Here is a 25,241-nt window from a genome sequence, read left to right on the forward strand (position 1 = left end):
CAAGGTGCCTGGAATTGAATCCGGGCTGGCTGCGTGCAAAGCAAGTGCCCTACCTGCTGTGCTATATAGCCTGGGTTCCTTGATTAACTCCTTGTATAATTATGATATAGACTACATGAGAAATTACTCAAAATCATTGCTTCTAATTGTTTACTTCTAATAACAGCTGCATTTTAAGAACTCACACATCTGCTTCTTTTAGCTATTTTCTTCCTAAAAGTATAATTTAATGCAATATTAATTAGACACATAAAATCTGATAGAGATAGTATATAACATAAAATTTTAATGATCTCCAATGAAATGAAATAAACAAAGGTATAATTTGTTGCTTTTAATATTAGCTTGTGTGACAGCTCAATAGTCTTATTAGATTAGTTAGCATAAGATGAAAGGAAATAGCACTGACTAGAGCCAATCATTTTCTTTCCCTGTATTTCACTCCTCTCCCTGTCCTCAGATACCAGGAGAAAAGTAAAACTGTATCTTTTCCTAATTGATATCTTTATAAAATAGCTGTTGTGTTATATGACTGTGGAATTAGAAAAGGTTTTCTTTATGTTGCCTAGTTTGGTGATATCATTTTCATAATCATTTTATGCTTTAAATAAGTTTTCTTTTTCTCTTTGTTTTATTCTTTTCCTTTCTTTCTTTTTCTCTTTGGCATATCAATACACAATATTGTGAGGTAGAGCAGTTTTCCTTAAAATGAAATGTGCATAAAAATTACTTTGGGGTCTTGCAAAAATGCAGATTCTCATTCACTATGTTGAGAGGTGGAGCCTAAAATTCTGCTGTGGGATATAAGCCATATTTTGACAGAGCAAGACCTAGTGGATACATTGATACTATGTAACCAATTGTTCTCTCTCTCTATCTCTCTCTCTCTCTCTCTCAGATACACATACACACAAATTTTCTCTCTTACATACTCTCTGTCTCTTTCCTCCTTTCTTCTTCTGTTCACTGCTTCTATTCTATTCTAGCTTTATAATTTTTAAATATATTTATTCCTTTATATTACATTTTTCAAAGTTCAGGTCTTGTACACCCTGTATACTGATGTCTAGAACTTGAACTTTAAGAACATTTTCCATTAATATTTGTTAAAAGTGTTTTTATGATGGATCAGGTATTAGTTTCTAGCAAACAGTATTCAAGAAATTCATGATGCACCCATACCATACCATCAACCATACACATGGCATTTTAATGATTCAATATTTCTGTAGTAATATATATATATAAATGTATATATCTGTCCACTTGTTACAGAAAACAAAATATTATATTATATAAGATGACTTGATATGATTAAAAAGAAATAGTGATCATTTTGGATAGAATAGAGTGTATAGTTATTTCTTAAAGGCTCCAGCAGGGAGGTTGTAGATAGGTTGGCAGATAAGGTGCCTAGCAACAGAGGTGAAGAGATACCGGCATTCTGGTTATGGATATGGTACAATAACAGAGTATCCTAAGACATATTAATAATATCATATATCATGATACCTCACTTTTTTAAATGTAAAAAGGCAGCATCCCAAAACAATTTTTAAAAAGCTGTCTAGCATATGATTCAGAGATTTTGCTCCTAGGCAGTTACCCAAGAAAACAAATATATTTATAGATTAAAAAAAAAGCTACACATAAAGATTCATGGAAGCTTGACTGCAATGGGAAAAAACTGAAAACAACCCAAAGTATATCTCTAGAAAATAATGAGCAGTATAAATCCACATAATAGATAGCACTATGGTACTGTCCTTCCATTGTTCATCGATTTGCTCGAGTGGCCAACAGTAATGTCTATGTCTCACAACAAATTGTGAGACTTATTGTTACTGTTTTTGGCATATTGAATACATCACGGGGAGTTTGCCAGGCTTTGCTGTGTGGGTGAGATACTCTCAGTACCTTGCTAGGGCTCTCTGAGAGGGGCGGAGGAATCGAACCAGGGTCGACCATGTAGGTCGCGTGCTGCGCTATCACTCCAGCCCTTATAATAGATAATTATTCAATAACAATGAAAAAGTCTTTACATATGCAATCACATGATGAATCTCAAAATATTAATGTTGAGTAGAATCAATCTGAATAAAATAACAATATGCTATGGAATTTGATTAATATAATATCCTAGTATATGCAAATGAATGTTTAAAGACATAGCATGGAATTTCCTGGGGATGAAGTTTGATGGAGGTAGAGGAGGTCAAAGTGAAGTTAATAAAAAGAAACACCCACAAGCTTTTTAATTAATGAATATCTTCAACATCTCGAGTGTAGTGATGGTTTTATTAGTATGTACACTTTAAATATGAAGTATTAGTATGTAATACTAATTTTAAGTATAAGAATGAAAATATAGGAAGAAAATTTTAAATACAAGGAAGATAATTTATTTTAAATATGACAAAGATAATTTACTCAATGAGTTTTGGCATCCACTTTATCAAATACTCAAACTTACAAAGAACAGTCACTTTATCTCTTTCTAAAATGTACTTAACGTATTTCACATGCAGTCTGCAGAGATTTGATGTAATACATCTGACAACATTTAGAAAATTCAAATATATGCTTATTTGTGTATTCCTCCATCACAAACACATTTCACTTATAAATTTATATCATTAATATTATCTTATTTTTTGTTTTGATATGTATTCAGTATGAATCAGATTTAAATGGTCAGTGCTATTCAAAGAGTAAGAGTATGAAGAAAACCACACAAGTCCTCATTTATAAATACTTTTAAACACTAATATTTTTGAGGTGCTGAGAAATGACTTCAAGGGATGGAGTGCATGCTTTGCATGAAGGAATCTCAGGGTCTATCTTCGGAACGATAATGTTCCCTGAATACCAAGCGAGGAGCAGCATCTGAGCACTGCCAGGTGTGACATAAATAAGTAAATAACTAAATAAATAAAAACCTTGAATTAATCTTTATCCAGATAAAATATAGAAATTTTAACTTAGAAGGCACAAATATGCCTTTTTAATTTTATGTTTAGCTTCAGAGGATTTATAATCACTATATTACGTGTTAATATTTCAGTCATTGCAAATTAAAGTTTTCTAGAGCTGATATTAAATGAAGCAGAAAATAAAACTAGCTGTGTACACCTAATAGAATATTTAAAGAATACAATCTGCAGCTTTTCAAAGTAGATTCCACAGAGTTCATAAAAGAAATATGAAACAAACAAAACTATCACAGACCATTGTTAAGATGTTAGCTTATAAAAAGAATTGTTAAAGCAGTTTTCAGAAATATTGAAACATTAAGGTATATTTTGATTCAATTTTATAGACTTATAAGAATAGAATTTGAAAATACCTAGAGTGTTAGGATTCAATTTTTGAATTTAATAAGTTGGGTTCTCTCCCTTTCTTTCCTGATATCAATTAATACCTTCCTTATTGGTCTTTAATTATAGTAATAGCAAACCATAGTGAGCTATTACCAAGTTGCTGAAGAAATACATTTTTACTGACTAAATGTTTTCTAGACCTGAAATACCTAGTTCACATTTTAAGTCTGCATTGAGACCAACAAACTGAATTTTTCAAGTTAGCACCTCGGGCTGGAGCGATAGCACAGCGGGTAGGGCGTCTGCCTTGCATGCAGCCAACATGGCCAACCCGAGTTCGATTCCTCCGCCCCTCTCAGAGAGCCCAGCAAGCTACCGAGAGTATTCGATATGCCAGACACAGTAACAACAAAGTCTCCAATGGAGACGTTACTGGGCCCGCTCGAGCAAATCGATGATCAACGGGAGGGCCTTTACTTACTTTACTTTACTTTAGCACCTCAGGTAATTCTAATTAAAGTAGACTAAAGGCCACTTTTATTTATTTATTTATTTTATTTGAGATACACAGCATTCAAAATTTAGACTTGTTTCCAAGTGCTTAAATATCTTTTTGTAAGTAGTTTCCAACAAAATCACACTACATCTAAATTGAAAATGAGTTGCTATGTTATGATATCAAAATACATATCAGAAATCCTGTTCATACAGGCAACTAAAGATAAAGCCAGCTTAAGCTGGATGGTCAAATGTGAAGCAAGTGATGCATAAACTTAACAGAATACACACAATGTAATTATGTGCAGGGGTAAGCTTCAATAATTTATCACAAAGTCAGGCATTGGTGGGTGTGCAGGCTATTACATATCATTATTTTAGGAAGGAGGGAATTTGAGAAATTTTATAAAAAAATTATTGAATGCATGACTAAAAATTAAAATTAAGAAACTCTTTATTATAAGGTGATAGACATTTTATGGGTAAACATTCCTAGCTATGTCTCCTTAAGAATGATTTTGTAATATATATATATATATATATATATATATATATATATTTATTTATTTATCAGAAGAGATCAGGCACGTTCAGGGTGGTATGGCCATAGACTGGAGCGATAGCACAGTGGTTAGGGCATTTGCCTTGCACGTGGCCGAACTGAGTTCTATTCCTCCGCCCCTCTCGGAGAGCACAGCAAACTACCAAGAGTATTTCGCATGCACGGCAAAGTGTGACAAGCTACCCGTGAAGTGTTCAATGTGCCAAAAACAGTAACAAGTCTCACAATTTGTTGTGAGATGTTACTGGTGCCTGCTAGAGCAAATTGATGAACAACAGGAGGACAGTGCTACAATGCTATATGTGTGTGTGTATATATATATATATATATATGGGGTACCAAGCAGTGCTCAAAAGACTCAAGGGTGCCACGTGGTAGGCCTACAGTGTGAGGATTCAGTGTTTAGGTCAGTGATGTAAAGGTGCTTGGGCCTGGCAATGTTGGGGGCACCGTGGTTAGATTCAGTTGTGCTCAGGAAACCATGTGGTGCTATTGGTCCTAGTCCAGTCCTCTGCCAGCAATGGTTGTGTGCCAACACTTTGAACTATCTCCCTTGCCATAATACCATTGTTTTAAAGAATAAAAGGACTCACAATTTTATACAATCTCCTAATCTTTTTCCTTGTCATAGTTTCATTTACCAAATCAAAACCCATATTGTTTTGCTTTTATACTTGTCACCATCTCTCAGAATCATTCACCTAACATTTCTGTCCTTTTATAAAGCCATCTCTTTCAGAATAAAAATTCATACAAGATTTCCCTTGCATCCATTATTTCGTTAGCATGGGTATTGAAATGCCCCCTTACTACTGCTCGAGCCTTCAGTTTTTCTCCCAAATAGAAATGCTAAATTTCAGAATCAAAATATTCATGTACAATTTTTGCCATATGTATGATCATGAGAAGTTATACTGTTTTCCAAGATTGTAGTTTCCTTTTACTAATGAATGAAAAATCACCACATGCTTGGTGGCTTAAGGCAACATGCTTTTATTATTCCAGAATTTCTATAGAAATGAGTCTAGAAAGGGTCTAGACTAGTTCTTCACTCACTGTCATAGAGCAATTCTTCCCATCTGAATTTAGTGTCTTTTTTAAATTCACTAATTCCTGGAAAATTCATTTTCTTGAGGTGATATATCTGAGGTTCTTGGCAACTATCACAAACACTCATCAAAGAAATATGATTGAGCTCAAAAAGGGAATGCCCTGCCACAGAGGCGGGGTGGGGTCTGGGGGGATTGTATGGGGGTACTGGGAGTGATACTGGGATAATTGGTGGTAAAGAATGGGCACTGGTGGAAGGATGGGTACTCTATCATTGTATGACCGAAATGTAAGCATGAAAGTTTGTAAGTCTGTAACTGTACCTCATGGTGATTCATTTTTTTCAAAAAATAATAATAAATGATTTAAAAATAAAAATATGATTGAGCTCATAAAGATCATTCATTGCTGTTTGCCACATGACCTTTATGAATGATTACTTGAGAACTAATTGATTTCTTCTAGGTAGGAAGAGAATATCTCTTTAAATCTTCATCCTATTATAACTACTTCACCTCAATGTATCAGGCCTGCCCTTGATATTCTCTTTGATGAACACAAAAGAGACCTATAATTATACTCTTAGATTACTTTTGCCATATAAGTTAGCATGATCAAGGTAATGATATATATATTTGTAGATAATATGCAAACATATATATACATACATATATAAACAAATACAAATATACATATACATATATCAGTTCCTTATAAAATAAGAGAGGATTATCACAGAATCCTACAATGTCTGAAGTTTATCATAATGTTCTATATAAACGAATGTAAAATCTACCACAAAAACATGCTTTTTATAGCAAATACTCAAAGCACAGATTACTAAATTTATACATGGGGATGACAAGTTTATATAAATCCTTGGGGAACTTAAGGGAGACAATGAATACCTTTTTCATACATGACAGGAGAAATATTAATTTATCCTTGCTAGACAGAAGATTAAAAGCTGTAAAATGGCATCTTGGTGATGAAAGTAGTTTTCTAGAAGTACTATAGGCATGTCTAAGACACTCTCATGGTAGAAAAAGAAACAGATGAGAACTGGAGCAATAAAATAATGGACAGGACACTCGCCTTGAAAATGCCCTACATGGGTTTGATTCCTGGAACCCCATGATCCCAGAATTTCAATAGCAGTAATCCCCGAGCACAGAGCCAGGAGTTAGCTCTGAGCACTGCCAGATATGTCCAAAAATAAAAACAACAATTGGAAATTGAACATTGCAATTTTTTTTCATTTAAATATAAAGGGTATATAACAAAGCTCATTTTCCCTAGAGAATTAAACCTCTGGATAAATCTGCAAATAACAGAATTTTTATTATTTATCTAGTCTCCAACTTTCAGGTTATCTGTCTTTTGAATATTTCAGAAAAATGTCACAGTTACTTCAATTGCATGTTTCAATCACATGAATATATGAATGCATCATATATACCCTTTCTTTAGAGGTTTTTAAATAAAAATAATCAAGTGAAGGTCACTGTCACTGTCACTGTCCTCCTGTCATTGATTTGTTCAAGCGGGCCCAGTAATGTCTCTATTGTGACACTTGTTACTGTGCTTGACATATCGAATACTTCACGAGTAGCTTGCCAGGCTTTGCCTTGTGGGTGAGATTCTTTCGGTAGCTTGCTGGGATCTCCGAGAGGGGCAAAGGAATCAAACCTGGATCAGCAAGGCAAATGCCCTACCGCTGTGCTATTGCTCCAGCCCAAGTGAAGGTAAGTACTCAAAAATAACATTTGAATGTAACCAAGCTTTGAAGAAAGAAGAAACCTTTATTGTGTAAGAATTCACAGTGGCTGGGGCTGGAGTGGGGCGGGGGGGAGAGGGAGTCTGGGAACACTAAGGAGAGGAGAAGACACTGGTGGCAGGATTGGAGATGGGATATTGTATGACAAAAACCCAACTATATGAGTAATTTTGTAATTCACTGTGCTTTTAAAAATAAAGTTTTGGATTAAAAAATAATTCACTTCCTAAGCAAAAGGATCTTCTTTTACAAATGACACTGAGGAAATAATCACACGCACACAAATGAATTTAAACACCTATCTCATTCTATGCATTGCAGTAAATTCAAAATGGATATTAAGCCTGCCTTTATAAACTATATGGAGAAAAACATAGGCAAGATTCTCCAAGATTTTTACTTTAGATGTTATTCAGTATGACTCCATTGACAAAGAAAATAAAAACAGAAATAAGAAAAGAACTGTAACAAATTTAAAACCACTTCACTCAGTAAGAAATCAGATCTAATATAAAGATACCCTACTGGATGGGATCACACACACACCACAACTGAATATTAACTATGTATGAGAAAAGATGAAAATTTGCAGCTTAATGGAATTTGGATGCTGTCATGTTAAATGACTTGAGTTAGAAAGTAAAGGGTAAATACCAGGTAATTGTGCTTATATGCAGAGTACAAAGAAACAAAGAAAGGGATTAGAAATTCCCCAATGCAAACATATATGAATTGAACTGGGAATTGAGGAGGTAGAATAGGGAAAGGAGAGGAGATGTTTAGAGGAATATAAGACCGCACCTGGAAATGTTCAGGAACCACATGATGTAGGTAATTAAACCCAGGTAAGGTTTATATGCACTTTCATTCTTGTACTATCACAGACTGCTTCTCCCTTTTCTTAATTTCTTGAGACTTTTTATCTCATGAGTCTCTTATTTTTTCACAGAAGTAGTGTTTTCCACGAATATTTCATAGTTTTCATTTCTATTTAATTTATATCCGCTCAAAATGTTATTTTGTTATTGTTGTTATTATGTTATTTTGTTGTTGTTGTTTTCTCTGACTGACTGAGGCTTTTCATTGTTCTTTTCCTAGTTTCTTAAATGTGAGATTAGAGGGTCTGAAGCAATAAGACAGGGCATAAGGTTCTTGCCTTGCAAGCAACAAATACAAATTTGATTCTTGGAACTTCTCATGGTGCGCCAAAGCTGCTAGGAGTGATCACTGAATGCAGAGCCAAGAGTAAGCCTTGAGGTACCATGGGGTGTGCTTCCCCCCAAAAAAGTAAGATTAGATTGATAAACCAAATTTATTCTTTTTTAACTTAAACAACTAATTTAATTCAATAGTTATTATATGCACGTATATACCAATATGTCTTTTATCATTTTTCATTTAAAATTAATTCTATCTGATATAAGAATGTCTGTACCCGCTTTACTTAGGCCTTCATTTGTTTGTATGATTTTCCCCCTACCTTTTGAGCCTGTGTTTATCACTTAAATGCACACCCTATTAGCAAAGAAGGTTAGTTTTTGTTTCTTAACCTACAGGGCCACTATGTCATTTGATTAGTGAGTTCAATCTGCTGGACTAAATTTGCTATAAATCTATATATTGCATTTTTTCCCTGAGGATTCTGGTGATAGTCAAGCTTCTCTTTGTTATGTGACGTTCTCTTACTTTATCCTCATGCCTTTTTTATAATGATGAGTGTTATTTGCCTCATCCTGATTGTTTCTTCCAGAATTTTTGTATTAATGTTACCATGATGTTTGCACCCAAAGTTCTAAGTTTATATCCTCTATTGTACTTAAAGAGTATCAAGTTCACTCTAACAGACACATTCGTACACTTGTTCTTTTCTATATTTTACTGTTTTATGTTTATTATCTTGTTACATACCAGTGGGATTTCTTTTATAGGAAACCACTTAGTATTTCTCACAGAACTGGTTCAGCGTCCAGTAATTTCTTTAGTTGTTTTTATCTGAAAAGTTTTGTATCACTCCTTTTACTGTGAGTGATAACCTACTGGATAAAATTCCCGATAGAAGGTCTTTTCACTTTGGATATATTACACCATTCTCTTCTGACCTTATAATTTTATTTGGCAAATCTACTTTAAATCTTATAAAGATTTCCTTATATTGAGTCTTTGCTTTTCTCCTGCTGCTTTAAGGATTCCATCTGTATCTTTCACTTTTTCCATTCAAATTATATTGTTTCTTGGTGCTGTTTTGTTTTTTCTATTAGAATCCTGTGTCTGAAATTCTGAGCTTCTTGATTCTGAGTATCTGTCTCCTTCCTCAGCTTGGGGGATTTCCTGTCTATTATTTTATTTCTTGAACTAAGTATTCTTCACCATCTCTTTCTCTCTCCTTTGTGAGATCCATGTTCTAGGACTGTTTCCTTTATTGATGTCTTAGAGATTTATTTCTTTATCAATTAATTTTTATTTTAGAGGGGATCTGAGTGGAGCTCAGTGGGCCTGTCAACTTTCACAGGGATTCTTTGTCAACTGAAAAGTTTGCTTTAGGTTCTGTGGTAGAACGAATTTTCCAGGACATCCCATTGTTGCTCTGGACCTCCACACCCATTTTCAATGCTTGAATTAGGGTTGGTTTCATGCAGGGTATGCACCTAATACCCTGCATTAATCTCTCCATCTCTTCAGTTTTTAAAGTTGTGTTTTTCCCAGTTCTATTTTTATTTATAATATCCTCTACCATAACTTTGAGTTCATTCTATCCTTGGTTTCTGTCATTTTGTTGTTGAGCATTTCTGTAATGATTTGTAATTGAACTAGTTCTGTTTTTGTTGATGTTGTCTTCTATAGAGTTTCTTGTTTTATAGGGCATTTTTGAGATCATGCTTTGAAGTCAGATGACATTTAGAGAGTTGTTATATACTTATTTATAGGAGTTTATCTTTATCCATAAATACAGGCAGAATCCTCCATCTATTTATTGTGCCTGGTGCATGTAACAGCTAAGTGTAAGGGTTTCGGCAGGCCTAGGTACTAATTTGAGAGTCACACTCACTAATTCCAGTAAGAGATCATTGACCCAATTGGTGTGGATTGGACAGTCATTGAGAATTTGTGGTCATATGGTTGCATAATTGCTATAATACCAAGGTCTAGAAAACCTAGGTGTTTAGGGTTCAGTGACTTGAAAAATACTCAGGCTCTGACTTTATAGCAGAATATTAGTGTTTACCAACACCTAGCAACAACTATACAACTATACAAAAAGCAGAGCTAGGAAATATTCTGTGGTCCAAAGTTAAGGGTGTTTAAATAAGGCTTCTCAAGGTAACTATTTTAAACCGGTCACGAATGTAATGAAATTTTCAAAATTACCAGTGCCATTAAAATCATATTTTAAATTTTGGGCAGGTCTGGGTGATTCACAGGAGATCTCAAGCACAACTTTGCAGCACACGTCCATTCTAGACCTACGGTTGACCTGAACCTTAAGATCATGAGTTTTCAGAGGAAGCTGTGTACCAACATCAAGAGGTTTTGAGAGGCAACTTGTTCAAGGTTTCTCGTGCCTGGATGTCCTTTCCTATTTCCTATGGTACCCAGTGTGATCTCACAAAGCTAATAGGGTTTGTGCAAGTTGTTGAAAGGAAAGCAGTCCTTAGTTATTCTCTTCCTTCTGGAACTCAAGATGGGTGCAGAAAACATTGCTTATACCCTCCCTCCTTCTGGTTATGTTTCTGGAGGTTCAAAGAGTGGTTCCTAGATTTGGATTAATTGATGTGGGTTGCTTCCTACCAGTTATTTGTGGGTTAGGAAGACCTGGGTTTATCTAGTTACTCTTAAGCAATCTTCCCTCAGCCATATTTTATTTACCCTTATTGTGGCATAGTTGGAGTTCAACTCCAACTGCTTCAGATGATAATAAACGAGGGATACATTATTGTTATATCTATTTTAAATAAAGGGAAACTATATTGTGTAGAATTGATAACGATAAATCTTACACAAGCCGTTCCTTTAAGAAATGGATACTCTCATTCAGAAGACACACAATTAAAAAGTGCAAAAGACACACAATTAGAAAGTGATCAGTTTGTTTTTGTTTTGAGGTTACACCTGGTGGTTTAAAGGGCTTATTCCTGGTTCTGTGCGCAGGGATCATGGCTGTGTTCAAGGCACCATATAGGGTACCAAGGTTCAAGCCTTGGTGGATTGATGCAACACAAGTGCCCTACCTCCTGTACTATTTATTGCTCAGGGCAGAAAGTGACTTGTTTAAAAAGAAATATTTTGTGTTCTGTATCAAGCACAGCTATTTTCAACATATTTATTTGTGGACTTTTTACCTTTAATCTCTTTATCATTTTTGAACCATCTTATATCTGCTGCAGGTTTACTACCAGATGTTTTACAAGTCAGCTGCATCAAATCTCCCTCCATCACCGGTGATGAAAATCCACTAATTTGAGGCTTGTCAGGAACACCTGAAATTCAAGATGAATGAAGTAAATATCATTCTCTGGTATTGGTTTATTCTTATGATTATTTATTTCACAAACAGAACACAACAGAGTTAACTGACCATAACTTTTAAAAAAGAAAAAAAAACTACCATAGCATAAAAAATATTTAAGATATACATGAATATATACATATATATAGTTTCTACATATAGTCTTTCTCTATATGTGCATGTGTATATATACATCCTGTCTATGTATGCATATGCCCTAAAGCATTTATAATGTATTTAGCTCAAAAAATTTGTTTAAAATAAATTTACCAAGGCTGGCATGATAGTACAATAGGAAGGTGCTTGCTTTACATGAGGCAATCCTGGGTTCCATCCCCGGAACCCCATATGATTCCTCAAGCCTTGCAAAGAGTGATCCTTGAGTGCAGAAACAAGAGTAAGCCCTAAGCACCGAGGGGGTGGCCACAAGACTAACCAAAAGATCAATAAAATCTAAATAAATTTACTTGCAAAAGTCCTCTTTGAAAATTTTAAAAACAGCCACGATTTGCTAGAGCGGGCCCAGTAACGTCTCCATCATGAGACTTGTTACTGTGTTTGGCATATCGAATACATTACGGGTGGCTTGCCAGGCTCTGCCGTGCAGGCGAGATACTCTTGGTAGCTTGCCGGGCTCTCCGAGAGGGGCAGAGGAATTGAACTCAAGTCGGCCATGTTGGCTGCGTGCAAGGCAAACGCCCTACTGCTGTGCTATCGCTCCAGCCCCGTAAAAACAGCCATTCATTTATATTTTAATATTTATAATTACAGGTATTTAAAAAGATAGATTTGCCATTTGAGGAAAAAAATTCTCAAAGTAAATTTTCTCTCCTTTACCTTTTCTTTATGTTAAAAAAAAGTTTTAACTAAAATGGCACCTTTTATTTCTGATTCATTTCTCTTAAAGCCTTCAAAATACTTTAATCTTCTTTTAACTTTGTACAAGAAAATACATTTTGGAGTAAAGTAAACAGTAAAGGCCCTCCCGTTGTTCGTTGATTTGCTCAAGCGGGCCCAGTAACGTCTCCATTGGAGACTTTGTTGTTACTGTGATTGGCATATCGAATACGTCACGGGGAGCTTGCCAGGCTCTGCCGTGCGGGCGAGATACTCTCGGTAGCTTGCCAGGCTCTCCGAGAGTGGCGAGGAATTGAACTCGGGTCGGCCATGTTGGCTGCGTGCAAGGCAAACGCCCTACCGCTGTTCTATCACTCCAACTCCATTTTGGAGTAACTTTTTAAAAAATATTTTAGGTATGCTTACGTTTTATTACTTTTTAGTAGAAAATGCACCTTGGTGTTAGGATTGAAATAAAGTTATATTTTAGTGCTAGCCACTTAAAATCCTTTCTAGGCAAAATCATATAATAAATAAGCATATAAATAGCATACACATGTGATTTCAATGATAGTACATTACACATTCTTGGAGCTCAATAGTCTGAAGTCATGGTAGAGTTTTAGTAGTCTTTGTATAAAACACCCCACAATCAAAGGTAGATTTAAAGGTTTTTTATTGTAAAATATGTAATATCTAATTCAGTTTGCAAGAATCAAATGTAAAAATAAAATAAAAAAAAATTCAGTTTGCAAGAATCAAATGTAAAAAAAAATCAAAAAAAAATCTAATTCAGTTTGCAAAAATCAAATGTTGAAAAACAACGGTAAAGAATTAATAACATCAAAACAAAGAAAAGTGACACATCAATATGCTCTCATTAACTAACTAGTTTTCTTTTATGCCTACTATTATTCATATTACTTCTGAAAATTCTATCACACCACCATTTAAGAAGGTGAAATCAGTCAGTTGTATATTCTTGAGGTCTCAAGAACATTACATTGACTTTAGGCAGCTGTTATCCCAAAATACTGCATTTTATTGGGCATATTGAATATCTAGTACCAAGCTGGCAAAGATTTATATAAAATAGTCCCAGTGGGAATTGCAAAGAAACATTTCATATCCTATGCACAAAAGCAATTCACTAGCTGGATTAACTTTAATAGTCCTACCCCAAAGAAGAGCATGCATTAGTTCCTTCAAATGCAATGTTATGCCTTTATCTATCAAAAAAGGAAGACAAGTTCAGGGGAAAAAAATCAATCTTTAAATTCCTCTAACGTGTGCAGTACACAGGTGTGTTTCAATGAACTGCAGCAATTTCAGCTGATTGGGCCACTGACGTCTGTGGAATCACAGAGAGCTCTGAACTGCAACTTTATTTCCTCAGAATCTCTATGAATGTATTGCTTTTTGTGTCACTTTAACCTTTGGCAAAATGGTCCAATATTTAGAGAATAAAAGCACAAAGAAGCTACAAGCTGCATGCACAAGTGACATTAAGTACTTCATTTAGGAATCTAGAAAACTATAGAGTCAAAAGACAAAAAAAAAAAAAACAATACACCGAAATATCAGGGTCATTTAAATGCACTGAACTAGACAAAGGTTATATTTTAAGCCTTAAGAACCCAGAGGACTCTCATAAGGTGACATACAAAATGGAAGGGCATCTGAAAGACATATTGAATTTATTATGCTCATTATTCTATCGCTTATGAAAGGGCCATGTGTACACTATAATGATTAGACACAGAGATAGTTTGTTTGAAACAATGAACCTGCTGTCAAAGAAACAATGGCTGTGTGCTCTTGCAAAGTCATATAAATTTTTACACTTTCCTTCTCCAATTGATAAAATGGGAAAGCGATTGTTTTCAAGTGTCTTTCGCTATATTCTAGCAGGACGGAAGTTAGAGTACATCTATTAGTCTAACCATACACACACACACACACACACACACACGCACACACACAATTTGCTAATTGCATCATATTGCTGTAGCAAACACATTGCTATGCTTGTGATTACAGAGTGTCAGAACCTTGCACTTACCCAGAACAGTGAGATAGGCCTTGGAAGTTTTGACAGGCATTGTAAATAAAGAGCAGGTGTACTGTCCTTCATCCGAAAGCGATACATCACTGACACTGATACTCAGTTCATGCCAGGAAGCCCGCACCAGCTCGATTCTATTGTCTCTTAAAGCTGAAAAGAAAATAAATATTGAAAATGGAGAGTAATACCGCTTGGAAAATTCAGTCCTTTTAAACTATGCGTTTATAGAAAAAAAACACAAAATATTTTCTTTAGCCATATAGCTGAATTCTATGTTCAGGGCCCACAGAGATAGCAGAGGAGCTTAAGTTCATGCTTGCATGTGACCAATCTCACTTTGATCCCCAGGACAGCATGTCTACCCAGCATATTGGCTGCAGCCCTGGAGGATTCTTTTGCCTCCAGCACCCCAGAACCTGTAAGCCTCAAGTACTGCTGGGGTGGCCAAATAATTGCTAGTACTGGAGTCCACCTGGTCCTCATACTTAATCAGTGGGCTAGTTGGCTAAGATTCCTGGGAGAAGCTTCCTGGCCTCCTGGGCACTGCTGGGGAGATTCCTCCACACTCCCACCCTAAATTAAATGCATAAATCAAATTATATGCCCTGAAAATAGTTTAAAGGATTATTTCAATGTGTTAAAATATTTTAAATCAAAGTAAAATTATATTTTCACTAATGCTATCAATTTTTTTTCATTTTTTTCTAATTTTTTTTTATAATTTATTTATTTATTGAATCACTATGGGAAAAGTTACAGAGCTTTCAGGTTTAGGTCTCAGTCATGTAAATATCAAACACATTTCCCTTTACCAATATTTATTTTTAACCGCGAACCCCAATAGAACCCCACCTCCCACCCCTCCCAGTTCCTGTGAGAATGATGAGTTCTAGTTAACACTCTATCTACTTTGACTAGATTCATTGTTTCGATAAAGGATGCACCATTATTATTTAGAGTTTACAACGCCCCCCCCAATCAGACATGCTGAAAAAGCATTGTGAAATGATTTGCTTTCTACAGCTGGGCTTAAGAATTAAATGATGTCTTGCAGCCGCAATAGAGGCCACGTGGTTTTGGATTTCTGCTATTTTACTTATTTACCCTGGAAGTATTTCTATTAAAAGTTAGATAGTTAAGAGATTGGTTTCTGTGCTCTGGAGTCGTGGCCGTGCCGGAGAGCCGCTCGTGGGGGGCAACTGGTGACCTCGGTAGGGTGTGAAGCACGGACCGAAATGCCCCCCTTCCCATGAGGCCCCTGCCGCCCCCGACCCCCGGCTCAAACCAGCTGTCCATGAGGCTCCCTGGCAGCCGCCATCTTTCTTTCCAGAGAGGAGAGGGCGAATGGAGCAATACCCTTTCCCCTCTGGGCCGGCATGATGGCGCGGTTTAACATATAGTCCATTCACTTTTCTGCTCCAAACGGCTGGTTTTCTGCGTTAAGACCTTGTGCTTCTGGGGCCGTGGCCGTGCCGGAGAGCCGCTCGTGGGGGGCAACTGGTGACCTCGGTAGGGCGTGAAGGACGGACCGAAACGCCCCCCTTCCCATGAGGCCCCTGCCGCCCCCCACCCCCGGCTCAAACCTGCTGTCCACGAGGCTCCCTGACGGCCGCCATCTTTCTTTCCAGAGAGGAGAGGGCGAATGGAGCAACACCCTTTCCCCTCTGGGCAGGCATGATGGCACGGTTTAACACATAGTCCAATCGCTTTTCTGCTCCAAATATCAATTTTAATTAAATGATTGCATCTTAGTACAAAACTTTGAATTAGGTAGCTCTCAATAGTGATCAAAACAGCTTTCTTACTCAAAGAACTTTACAAAAAGTCTTTACTTATAAACACAGAGGGTAAAATATTTTACAGTTAGGTAAAATATGTCTGAAGAATTGATTAAGGTTAACAATAAAACCAAATATATATTTGGGGGATTTCGAGGGGGCTGGCAAATCTAATGGCACCTTAGGGGTGAAGTGATGCTAGAGATGGAGTCAATGTTGGTCCCACGCAAAGCAAAAATCTTAACACCTATATTATCTCCCCAGTCCACGTTGAGTCTATCAAAATGTTTCTTCAGATTACTTGTAAATATTCATTTTAACCAGATCCAACATTCAATTGTAAAACACCTAAAATGCAGTCCATGATTAAAATTTTTTTCTGGTAAGGTAATTTCTCTATTATTCTATCTGTTAATTATTTTTAATATAGAATGCATCTGTTGCTTCAAATTACCTATTCTATTAAGCAGATCACTTGATTTCATAGTTCTAGGTGTTTTGTGATTTTTATTCCTCTTGATTAGTTATGGGAAACAAAACATTAAGAAGTTAAAATATCATTCCAGACCCACTAACAAGGCTGTAAACCCTTGCAAGAAGAGGAAATTACAGAAGAACATTGCAAGGTAGAAAATAAAAGGATCACTGGATGTAGACAACAGGAACTGAGGAATAATATTCTGAATCACAACCAATAGAAAGAAAAAGGGTAATGCATGACTGAGTTCTAATTACAACCAAGAACTAGAAGGTGGCTTATACAGAATCAATTTATCATGGATCAAATGGGAGTCCTGTCAGAAACATTGGGAAAGTCTTGCCACCAATGAGAGGAATTAAGTGGGACCATCACTAATTATAAGTGACCTTCAAAAATAATCATTCCTCAATAGACTGGAGACTGTTGCTGCCCACTAAGAAATAATGCCTACTGGGCAGCAGGAGCAGTGAAGCAATTCCTCAGAAATAAATGTGAGTTTTAGAATTGACATTTTCATCACTGTCATTACTGTCATCCCGTTGTTTGTTGATTTAGTCGAGCGGGCGCCAGTAATATCTCTATTCGTCTTAGCCCTGAGATGTTAGCAGCCTCTCCTTACTCATTTTTCTCAACAATTGGAGGTTATTTCAGGGTCAGGTGAATGAGACCTGATATAGTTACTCGTTTTGGCCTATCAAATACACTATTGGGAGCTTGCCAGGTTCTACCCGTGCCATAGGATACTCTCGGTAGCTCTCCGGGATCATATAAATATATATATATATATACATATATATATATTTCCCTCTCATTTGTTGCCTGCTCTGTGAACTCCAACAAATATGTTGTGGTAATTATAGAAAATGGGTAGGAAATGTCTTATGATTTTTCCGGCCGCACAGTCCGGAAAGTGTCTTGGAGCGTGGCGGTGGTTGGGTACTGGAGGTTAGCTGCCAGGGCTGAGTCCCTTGGTGCGAGGAGGGATCTCACACGCACCCCTCTGGGACACCACAAGTGAGAACAGCCTGACACAGAGTCCAGTAGTTTTATTTTTCAAACATGACCACCTAGTACCAACAGATAGCCTGGCTTCTGGAAGTTTCTCTCTCTGAGAGGGGTGGAGGAATCAAACTCGGGTCGGCCATGTTGTTGGCTGCGTGCAAGGCAAATGGCCTACCTGCTGTGTGAGACAAATATCAGGAAAAACAAAACTTGAATGAAAAAATGATCACTATACATCAACACTGAGTTGAAACAGATGCTGAAATTACCCAGTTCTTAAATTAAAGAATTTATGAAAAAAAATCTAGTAAACAATTACTTCTTATTTTGAAAAACAATCAGCAAAAATATTTCTAGCAAGAAGAACCTAATACAAATACGGAAATCAAAAGTGTAATGGTCAAAATTAAAAATTCACATGATTGAATCAATTGTTCAGTGAGGATGAAGAACAGAATCAGTGAACTTGAGGGGAGATTAATAGAATTCTATTAATCTGAACAAAGAGGAAACATATTATAAACAGAAAGGTATAGAAGGAATAGAGCTTCAGGTTTGTGTAAACTTCTGTATATCAGCATATAAAATAGGTACACAAATCAAAGATTGCTGATGAATAAACATAAATTTGTTTTAAATAATTTTTAAAAGTTAAACAACCACATCGGAAGCAATACATAGTTTAAGAAGCTAGGATACAGATTTCTCTTCCAATCTCTATCTTTTCCAGATTATAGCATTGCTTGAAATAAAAATTATAGCATAAACTGATATTGTATTTCATACATGTAGAAGGAATTCTCAAGTCAAGGCAAAAATAGGCCTTGGGAACTTACAGAAATAATTTTTATTCATTTCATTTGAAGCATTTGAAGCATTGCTACTAATAGACCATTAAATTATATTTCAATATCAGGAAGATGTACTGAGAAAGTAGTATACTCAAAAACTCCCTGTATGAGTTATCATCTACAACTGGTAGATAATCTCAAATAAGATTGGTGGACGAACAGCATCACTTTCTCAGCTGTGATACCTTCAAAGGAAGTTCTTTGGTGAGTGCTAAATGAGTTCCCTCTGTTATTTCTTAAAAGTGAGTATAATAAAATTATGGCCAAAATTAATTCACATTTTTTGAGGGGAAGTGTTAGAATGTCAATTCTATAATTAAATTATGCACAATTTAAATTGTGTAAAATTAAAAATCCATTGCATGCATATATTTGAAGCAAAGCAATAGGTTATTGCTATATATTCTTAAATGGACTTCACTTTTCTTGTATGCTTTTTTAAAAGAGCATAACAACTATAAAATATGTAATAAATTGGAAAATTCTAAATCTTTTAAGTTAAACACATAAAATTTATTCTTACCTTCAACACATCATGTAGATAGCCATTTTTGCTAACTTTTATTTCATGAAGACATATGCTCATAAGTATTTTCAAAAGTGATATTTATTCAATATATAAGTATGAAAAATATGACTACAATTGTACTTTTCACTCCATTCTGATACAGCACACATTTTTAAAATACCAGTTTTGTAGTTCCTCTCCTAAATGTTCTGATATATATGATTTATTCAGTTGCCAGAGGAAAACAGTGGGAGATAAATTTATTTCCCAAATCAGACCTCACGCTATATCAACCACTTTTCAAAGCTATGACTTATTTAAAATATGTTTATTACATATTTTTTTTCAAGGCATCACCAAAAGGGAAAATCTCATGTTACTCACTCCCTATGTTCAATTTTATCTTCTAACATTGGTCCCACTGACAGAACTTACAATTTTCAGTGCGTCTTGACAAAAATAATTTATCTCTATTTTTTTGGACTACTTTGTCAAAATTCTATAATGTAACAGAGGTTAAGTTATATTACTTAACACAAACAAATATAAAAGTTTAGATCTAAACCATTTCTACTGAGTAAAGTGAAATGCACTGAATTTAAAAGCAAAACACAAATCCAACGCACTGGTATGTCAGGTATCCTATGAATAATAATCCCTTATTCATCTAAATTAGAGTGAAATGAAGCTAAGTAATTTCACATAGCATGTTAGTATCCTATAGTAGTACCATAGATATTAAATATTTTGAATTTGATATTTGATGAGAACTTAATTTAGTTATAGAAATGCCCTGAATCAAATTAGCTTACTAAGTCATATGGTTTTGTGTATTTTTGGTTTTTATAATCTAGATTTAAAACTAGACTTAAAAAGCTGCATACTTATCTTTTAATATGTGTTCCTTCAATGATAAAATCTATAAACCTAGGCAAGTTACCTATATTTCAGGTGACTCAGAATACTGGGTTTTAGGTGAAGACAATAATTGAGTGATTAGAAAACACAAATATGTAAATATATGCAAACAGCAAAATATATTACCAAGAAATTAAAATTTGACAAAATTAGTACAGGTTTTAATTTTGCGTGGGTTTTCTTTTTCTTTCTTTTTTTGGGGGGGAAGAGGTTGGGCTATCAGATGACGTTCAATGGTATTCCTGGCTCTGTGCTCAGGAATTACTCCTGAGAGTGCTAGGGGACCATATGGGATGCCTGGGACTGAATCTGGCAAATGCCCGACCCACTGTTCTATCTAGTATTTCTTGATAATGCATTTGACAAGACAAGAACTTTCTAAAGAAATATTCATGAATATTTTAAACAAATCTTATGTCCACCAGCTTATTCAGATTTGTAAATGCTTACGATATCAGCTGTAGTTTGATTTATTATAGCATTTCAAGAATGAAAGGATAAAGAAAAACCTTTAATATTTCAAAAGAGATATGCTACAACTCACTGCCATTCCCTTGGAACAGAATCTTTGTTTCCTTCATCTCAGTACCTTGTACTGTCATTATCTACACAAGAGCTATTCAGTGTATGGACATTGAATTAAAACCAAGAGACAAACTCTGTCTATAGATGAGCATAGCAAAGATTAACTGAAGTAGAAAGTTCTCTTTAATGTGTCTGTACAGGACGCCCCATGGGAAAGAAACTAAACAAACAAAAAAATGAAAGAAGGAAAGAAAAAAAATAAAGGTTGTCCCATTTTGACGCTGTGGAACACGAAACACTTTCAAACATAAAGTTACTAAAATTTTTAGAGAAATGATAGTAAATTGCAAAGTGATTTGAAATACTGAATCAGTTATCCCTGAAGCTACTGTCATTGTTATTTTACAGTTTCCAAATGAATACAAAAGCAGATACCATCCATATTAAAGTTTCTGTGTAGTAAGTTCCAAACCTATAGTGAACCTAAATAAGAAACAGCAATATTATTGTTGAAGTCAATTCACTCTAAGAAATTGCTTTGAAACCATCTAATATATGATATTTACCATGACTGATCTTTGCAAAACACAGAAACTCAAACTTTAAAATATTATTTTAGGAATAACTGAAGAGAAAGTATCAGGATATGTTATGAGATTGCAAAAGAAGTGTCCACATATCACAAAGACTAAAAATGAACTAAAGCCTTAAATAGATCCCTCTCAGGTCAAGCCTAAGTAGCCAGTAGGCGTCTGTCATCCACTAGTAGGAAAGTTAATGTTTCAAATATCTGAACATTTAATCCTCTGGAGGATTTCATATTAGTTGCAAATAAGAAGCACTGACCACTAAGTAAAAAATCCATTAAATAGTACTTAACTCTGTATAAAAATTATTTATCCAATATACTATTGGTTCTAAATGGTTCATCAATCACACAAATGCATATCTGGGATTCATACTGGGGAAAAAAAGAACTAAAATAATTACTTGGTGGATTTCAGTCATATTTTATAAACATCAAAAAGTTATTGGCATAATTAAAATGATATATAAATTTGTTTTTAAAAAAATAATTTAGCAACAACAGTACTATTGGATTTATCTGACTTCATTTTATGTAAGCACCAGGTAGGAATTTATGTATATTTGCATTAATGGTTTTCCTTCCTTTACTTTATAAAGGTGATCTATAACTCTTAACAGAAATACTGTCAAGCATATTGATATGATTTAAGTAGGCAAAAAATCATATCACACATTAAGATTCTTAAAATATGCTTACACATATTTATTGTATAGTGACTTTTAAGAGGTTATAAAAATAAGAAAATAACTTTGTTTTTGCATGTTTCCTAATTTGCACATTTGATCTAAAACTTCCTCCAATCAGAATAATGTCATAGGTCTTTGTATTTCTCACAGGCTTTATACATATAATATTTCTATAGAGTTCTATTAATTATTTAATAGATTGTATTTAATATGTGGATCACTAATATTTTGTACATAATGGATGAGCAAATATATTGAAATTAATTTTTAAAACTCCATATATTAAGTGAATTCTATATGCACAATACTTTTATAATAAAATTTATAATGTTTATAAGCAGATAACAAAGAATAAAATCTACAGGAAGATGATAAACGTCACTTAAAATATCATCTTGGAAATTAAATTTCTAATGTTGAACATAAGTATACAAGAGCATGACACTCAATAGCCATACAACATTAACCAAAACAATTACTGCATACATTTAAAAAGTTTTAAAAATACATTTAATAAACCAACCAACCAACCATTAGTTCCACTTTGTGAAGTAAGTTTACTATCTCAGTTCTGCGGGGATGGCAAGAATCATTCTCTTCTTGTGAAGCTCACATCTCACTACCCAGGGGTCTCCATTGCCTTCTATACAGAGTTTAGACCTGTCAGTACAGTGAACCAAGTTCTGCCAACTAGAAATACATATTGAAGAATGCTGCCCCTGGTCTTTGATTCAATTCAATCAGGTTTGATTATGATGCCTTCATAGGACAATAAGATTCCTACCCATGATTCTAACTCTGCTGCCCAGATCAGCGACCAGTTTTACTTTTCACCTTTTGCAACGTTCAGTCTCTGCACACAATCACTGAGCCCTGTAGTACCTGCTTGCTCACTTTTGCCCTACTGATTTCTCTACAGTTGGTCGTTAAAACACTGGCTCTGCGATCCAATTACTTTTGTGTATTCAGTGGAGATCTCTGCTATCTATAGAATATAGATAAATATAGAATATAGAATAAGAAACAGAAAAGATAGTGAGCTAACTATATTCTGGTCCAATGACATGTAATCTGCTACTAAATATGTATCATTGCAAATCAGAAAGAAAAATAAGCACAATTAACTAACTCCACCTTAGCTTCAAATAGCCAATATCATACTAGACTTTACACTTGTTATATCTTACTGTAGCACTGTAGCAATGTCCTCTCATTGTTTATCCATTTGCTTGAGTGGGCACCAGTAACTTCAAAGAACAAATTGTGAGACTTGTTGTTACTGTTTTTGGCATATCTAATACACCACAGGGAGCTTGCCAGGCACTGCCATGTGGGCAGGATATTCTCGGTAGCTTGCTGGTCTCTCCAAGGACGGAGGAATCGAAACCGATTGGCCACGTGCAAGAAAAAAACACCCTACCCGCTGTGCTATCGCTCCAGCCCATATCTTACTACATAGCTAAGAGGACGAAGAACCTCCAGCTCCAGGCACATCTCTTTGATTCCACTGTTCTTGCTGCATTAACATACACCTCAGAGTCCTGGGCCCTGCGCAAATAGGATGAGAACGCTATTTGGCTATTTGGGTCTCCCAAAGAGGAATTGAAAGAGCTATACTTGGAGTATCACGTTTCACTCAAATGAGAGAAAAAATCTGGAGTTCCGACCTCTGTTGACAATCAAGAATCAGGGACGCTCTCTCATTTGCCAAGGCATCAAAAATCAGATGGGCTGGACACGTAATGAGATTTAGAGACTACCGCTGGACTACAGCTGTTACCGACTGGATTCCATGGGATGTCAAAAGACCTCGTGGCCGCCCACCTACCAGATGGTCAGACTTCTTCATCAAATCATGAACGATCGGTTTGAGGCTCTTCGTGTTCCTAGAGTGAACAGACATCACTGGGCTACACTAGCACAAGACAGGGACAAATGGAGACATTACTGGTGCGCGTTCCAGCAAATCAACTATTGATGGGTAGTCAAGTGATTAAGTGATATATATGTATATGTATATATATATACTATTGATTATGTATTACTATTGAGATATATATATAAATATACCATCTGTATATATACCAGTAGTAAAGAATATATATCCATAAACAGTAAATATATAATCAATAGTAAGGTGTATATGCATATATATGCATATACGTTTGTTTTTTAGAACCTGGGGAATGAATTCAGGTCTTATGCATCCTATCACTGGCTCTGTAATTGGGATTAGCATGTATGGTTTCATAATATAATTCAATATTGTAAAAACTTAAGATAATCAAAGATATTTGGCCATTCATTACTTTTACAGTATCACTTTGTTATTATTACAGAAATTTTATACAATAGTATGTGATTATATTCATTTTAATCAGTATGAGCTATTTGTAATAGTATAAATAAGTTTCCAGAAATAAAGGAGTTAACACATACAGACAGAATAAAATATCAAGCCAGTGAATCCTTTTCTGTTTTGTTCTTTCACAGTCATACAACATAAAACAATCTAAATCAATCTTCTGGAAAATTGGTAAAAACAGCCATTGCTCCAGTGCTGATGTTTGGGATACCAAGTTTCAGCTTGGACTAAATTTTTACTGAAACCATAGTAAATGGAGTTTCAGAACAGAAATGCGAACAGAATCCAAGCAATAAATCTGGAAATAGTGTCACTGTTTGAAGGAGTTTTTTCCAGTAATAGAATTTCAATTTTTAAACTCCATCTTTCTTACTTCAAATATATAAAAACAAAAAGTCACTGTTCTTATTCATATAGTTTTATCTGTTATCACGAATCATTTTAAAAAGCAAAACATTACCATATCTGAAATTTATTGAAACATAATAAACTTCGGTATGGACAGTGTATTGATATGTTTAAAGAATGAATATAAACTTCATATATATATATATATATATATATATATATATGTCACTGCATCACTACATCACTGTCATCCTGTTGTCCGTCAATCTACTTGAGCAGGTCCCAGTAACATCTCTAGTCTTCGCAGCCTGAGATTTTAGCAACCACTCCTTACTTGTCTTTCCCAATGATTGGAGGCTCTTTCAGGGTCAGGGTAATGAGACCTGCCTCTACGCACCAAGGGACCCAGCCCTGGCAGCCAACCTCCACTACCCAAATACCGCCACACTCCAGGTAGCTTTTCAGACAGCGCAGCTGCTTTGAGGCCGCACGACGCATCATAAGACACTTCTTACCCATTTTCCGTAATTATCATACCATATGTGATGGGGTTCAGACAGTAGGTAACAAAATCATA

General features: G+C 35.2%; 1 protein-coding gene across 1 annotated transcript in view; it reads right to left on the reverse strand.

Annotated features, from left to right (window-relative positions):
• Positions 1-25,241, reverse strand: part of CADM2 (cell adhesion molecule 2) — a 356,137-nt gene that overhangs the window by 165,400 nt on the left and 165,496 nt on the right. The window contains exons 4-5 of the mRNA XM_056135463.1: positions 14,611-14,763; positions 11,545-11,682 (exon numbers count right to left, since the gene is read on the reverse strand). Of these exons, the coding sequence (XP_055991438.1) occupies positions 11,545-11,682; positions 14,611-14,763 (291 nt within the window). The remainder of the gene's footprint in view (positions 1-11,544; positions 11,683-14,610; positions 14,764-25,241) is intronic.

Source organism: Sorex fumeus, unplaced genomic scaffold (genome assembly GCF_029834395.1).
Source record: "Sorex fumeus unplaced genomic scaffold, SorFum_2.1 ptg000115l, whole genome shotgun sequence".
Taxonomy (NCBI): Eukaryota; Metazoa; Chordata; class Mammalia; order Eulipotyphla; family Soricidae; genus Sorex; species Sorex fumeus.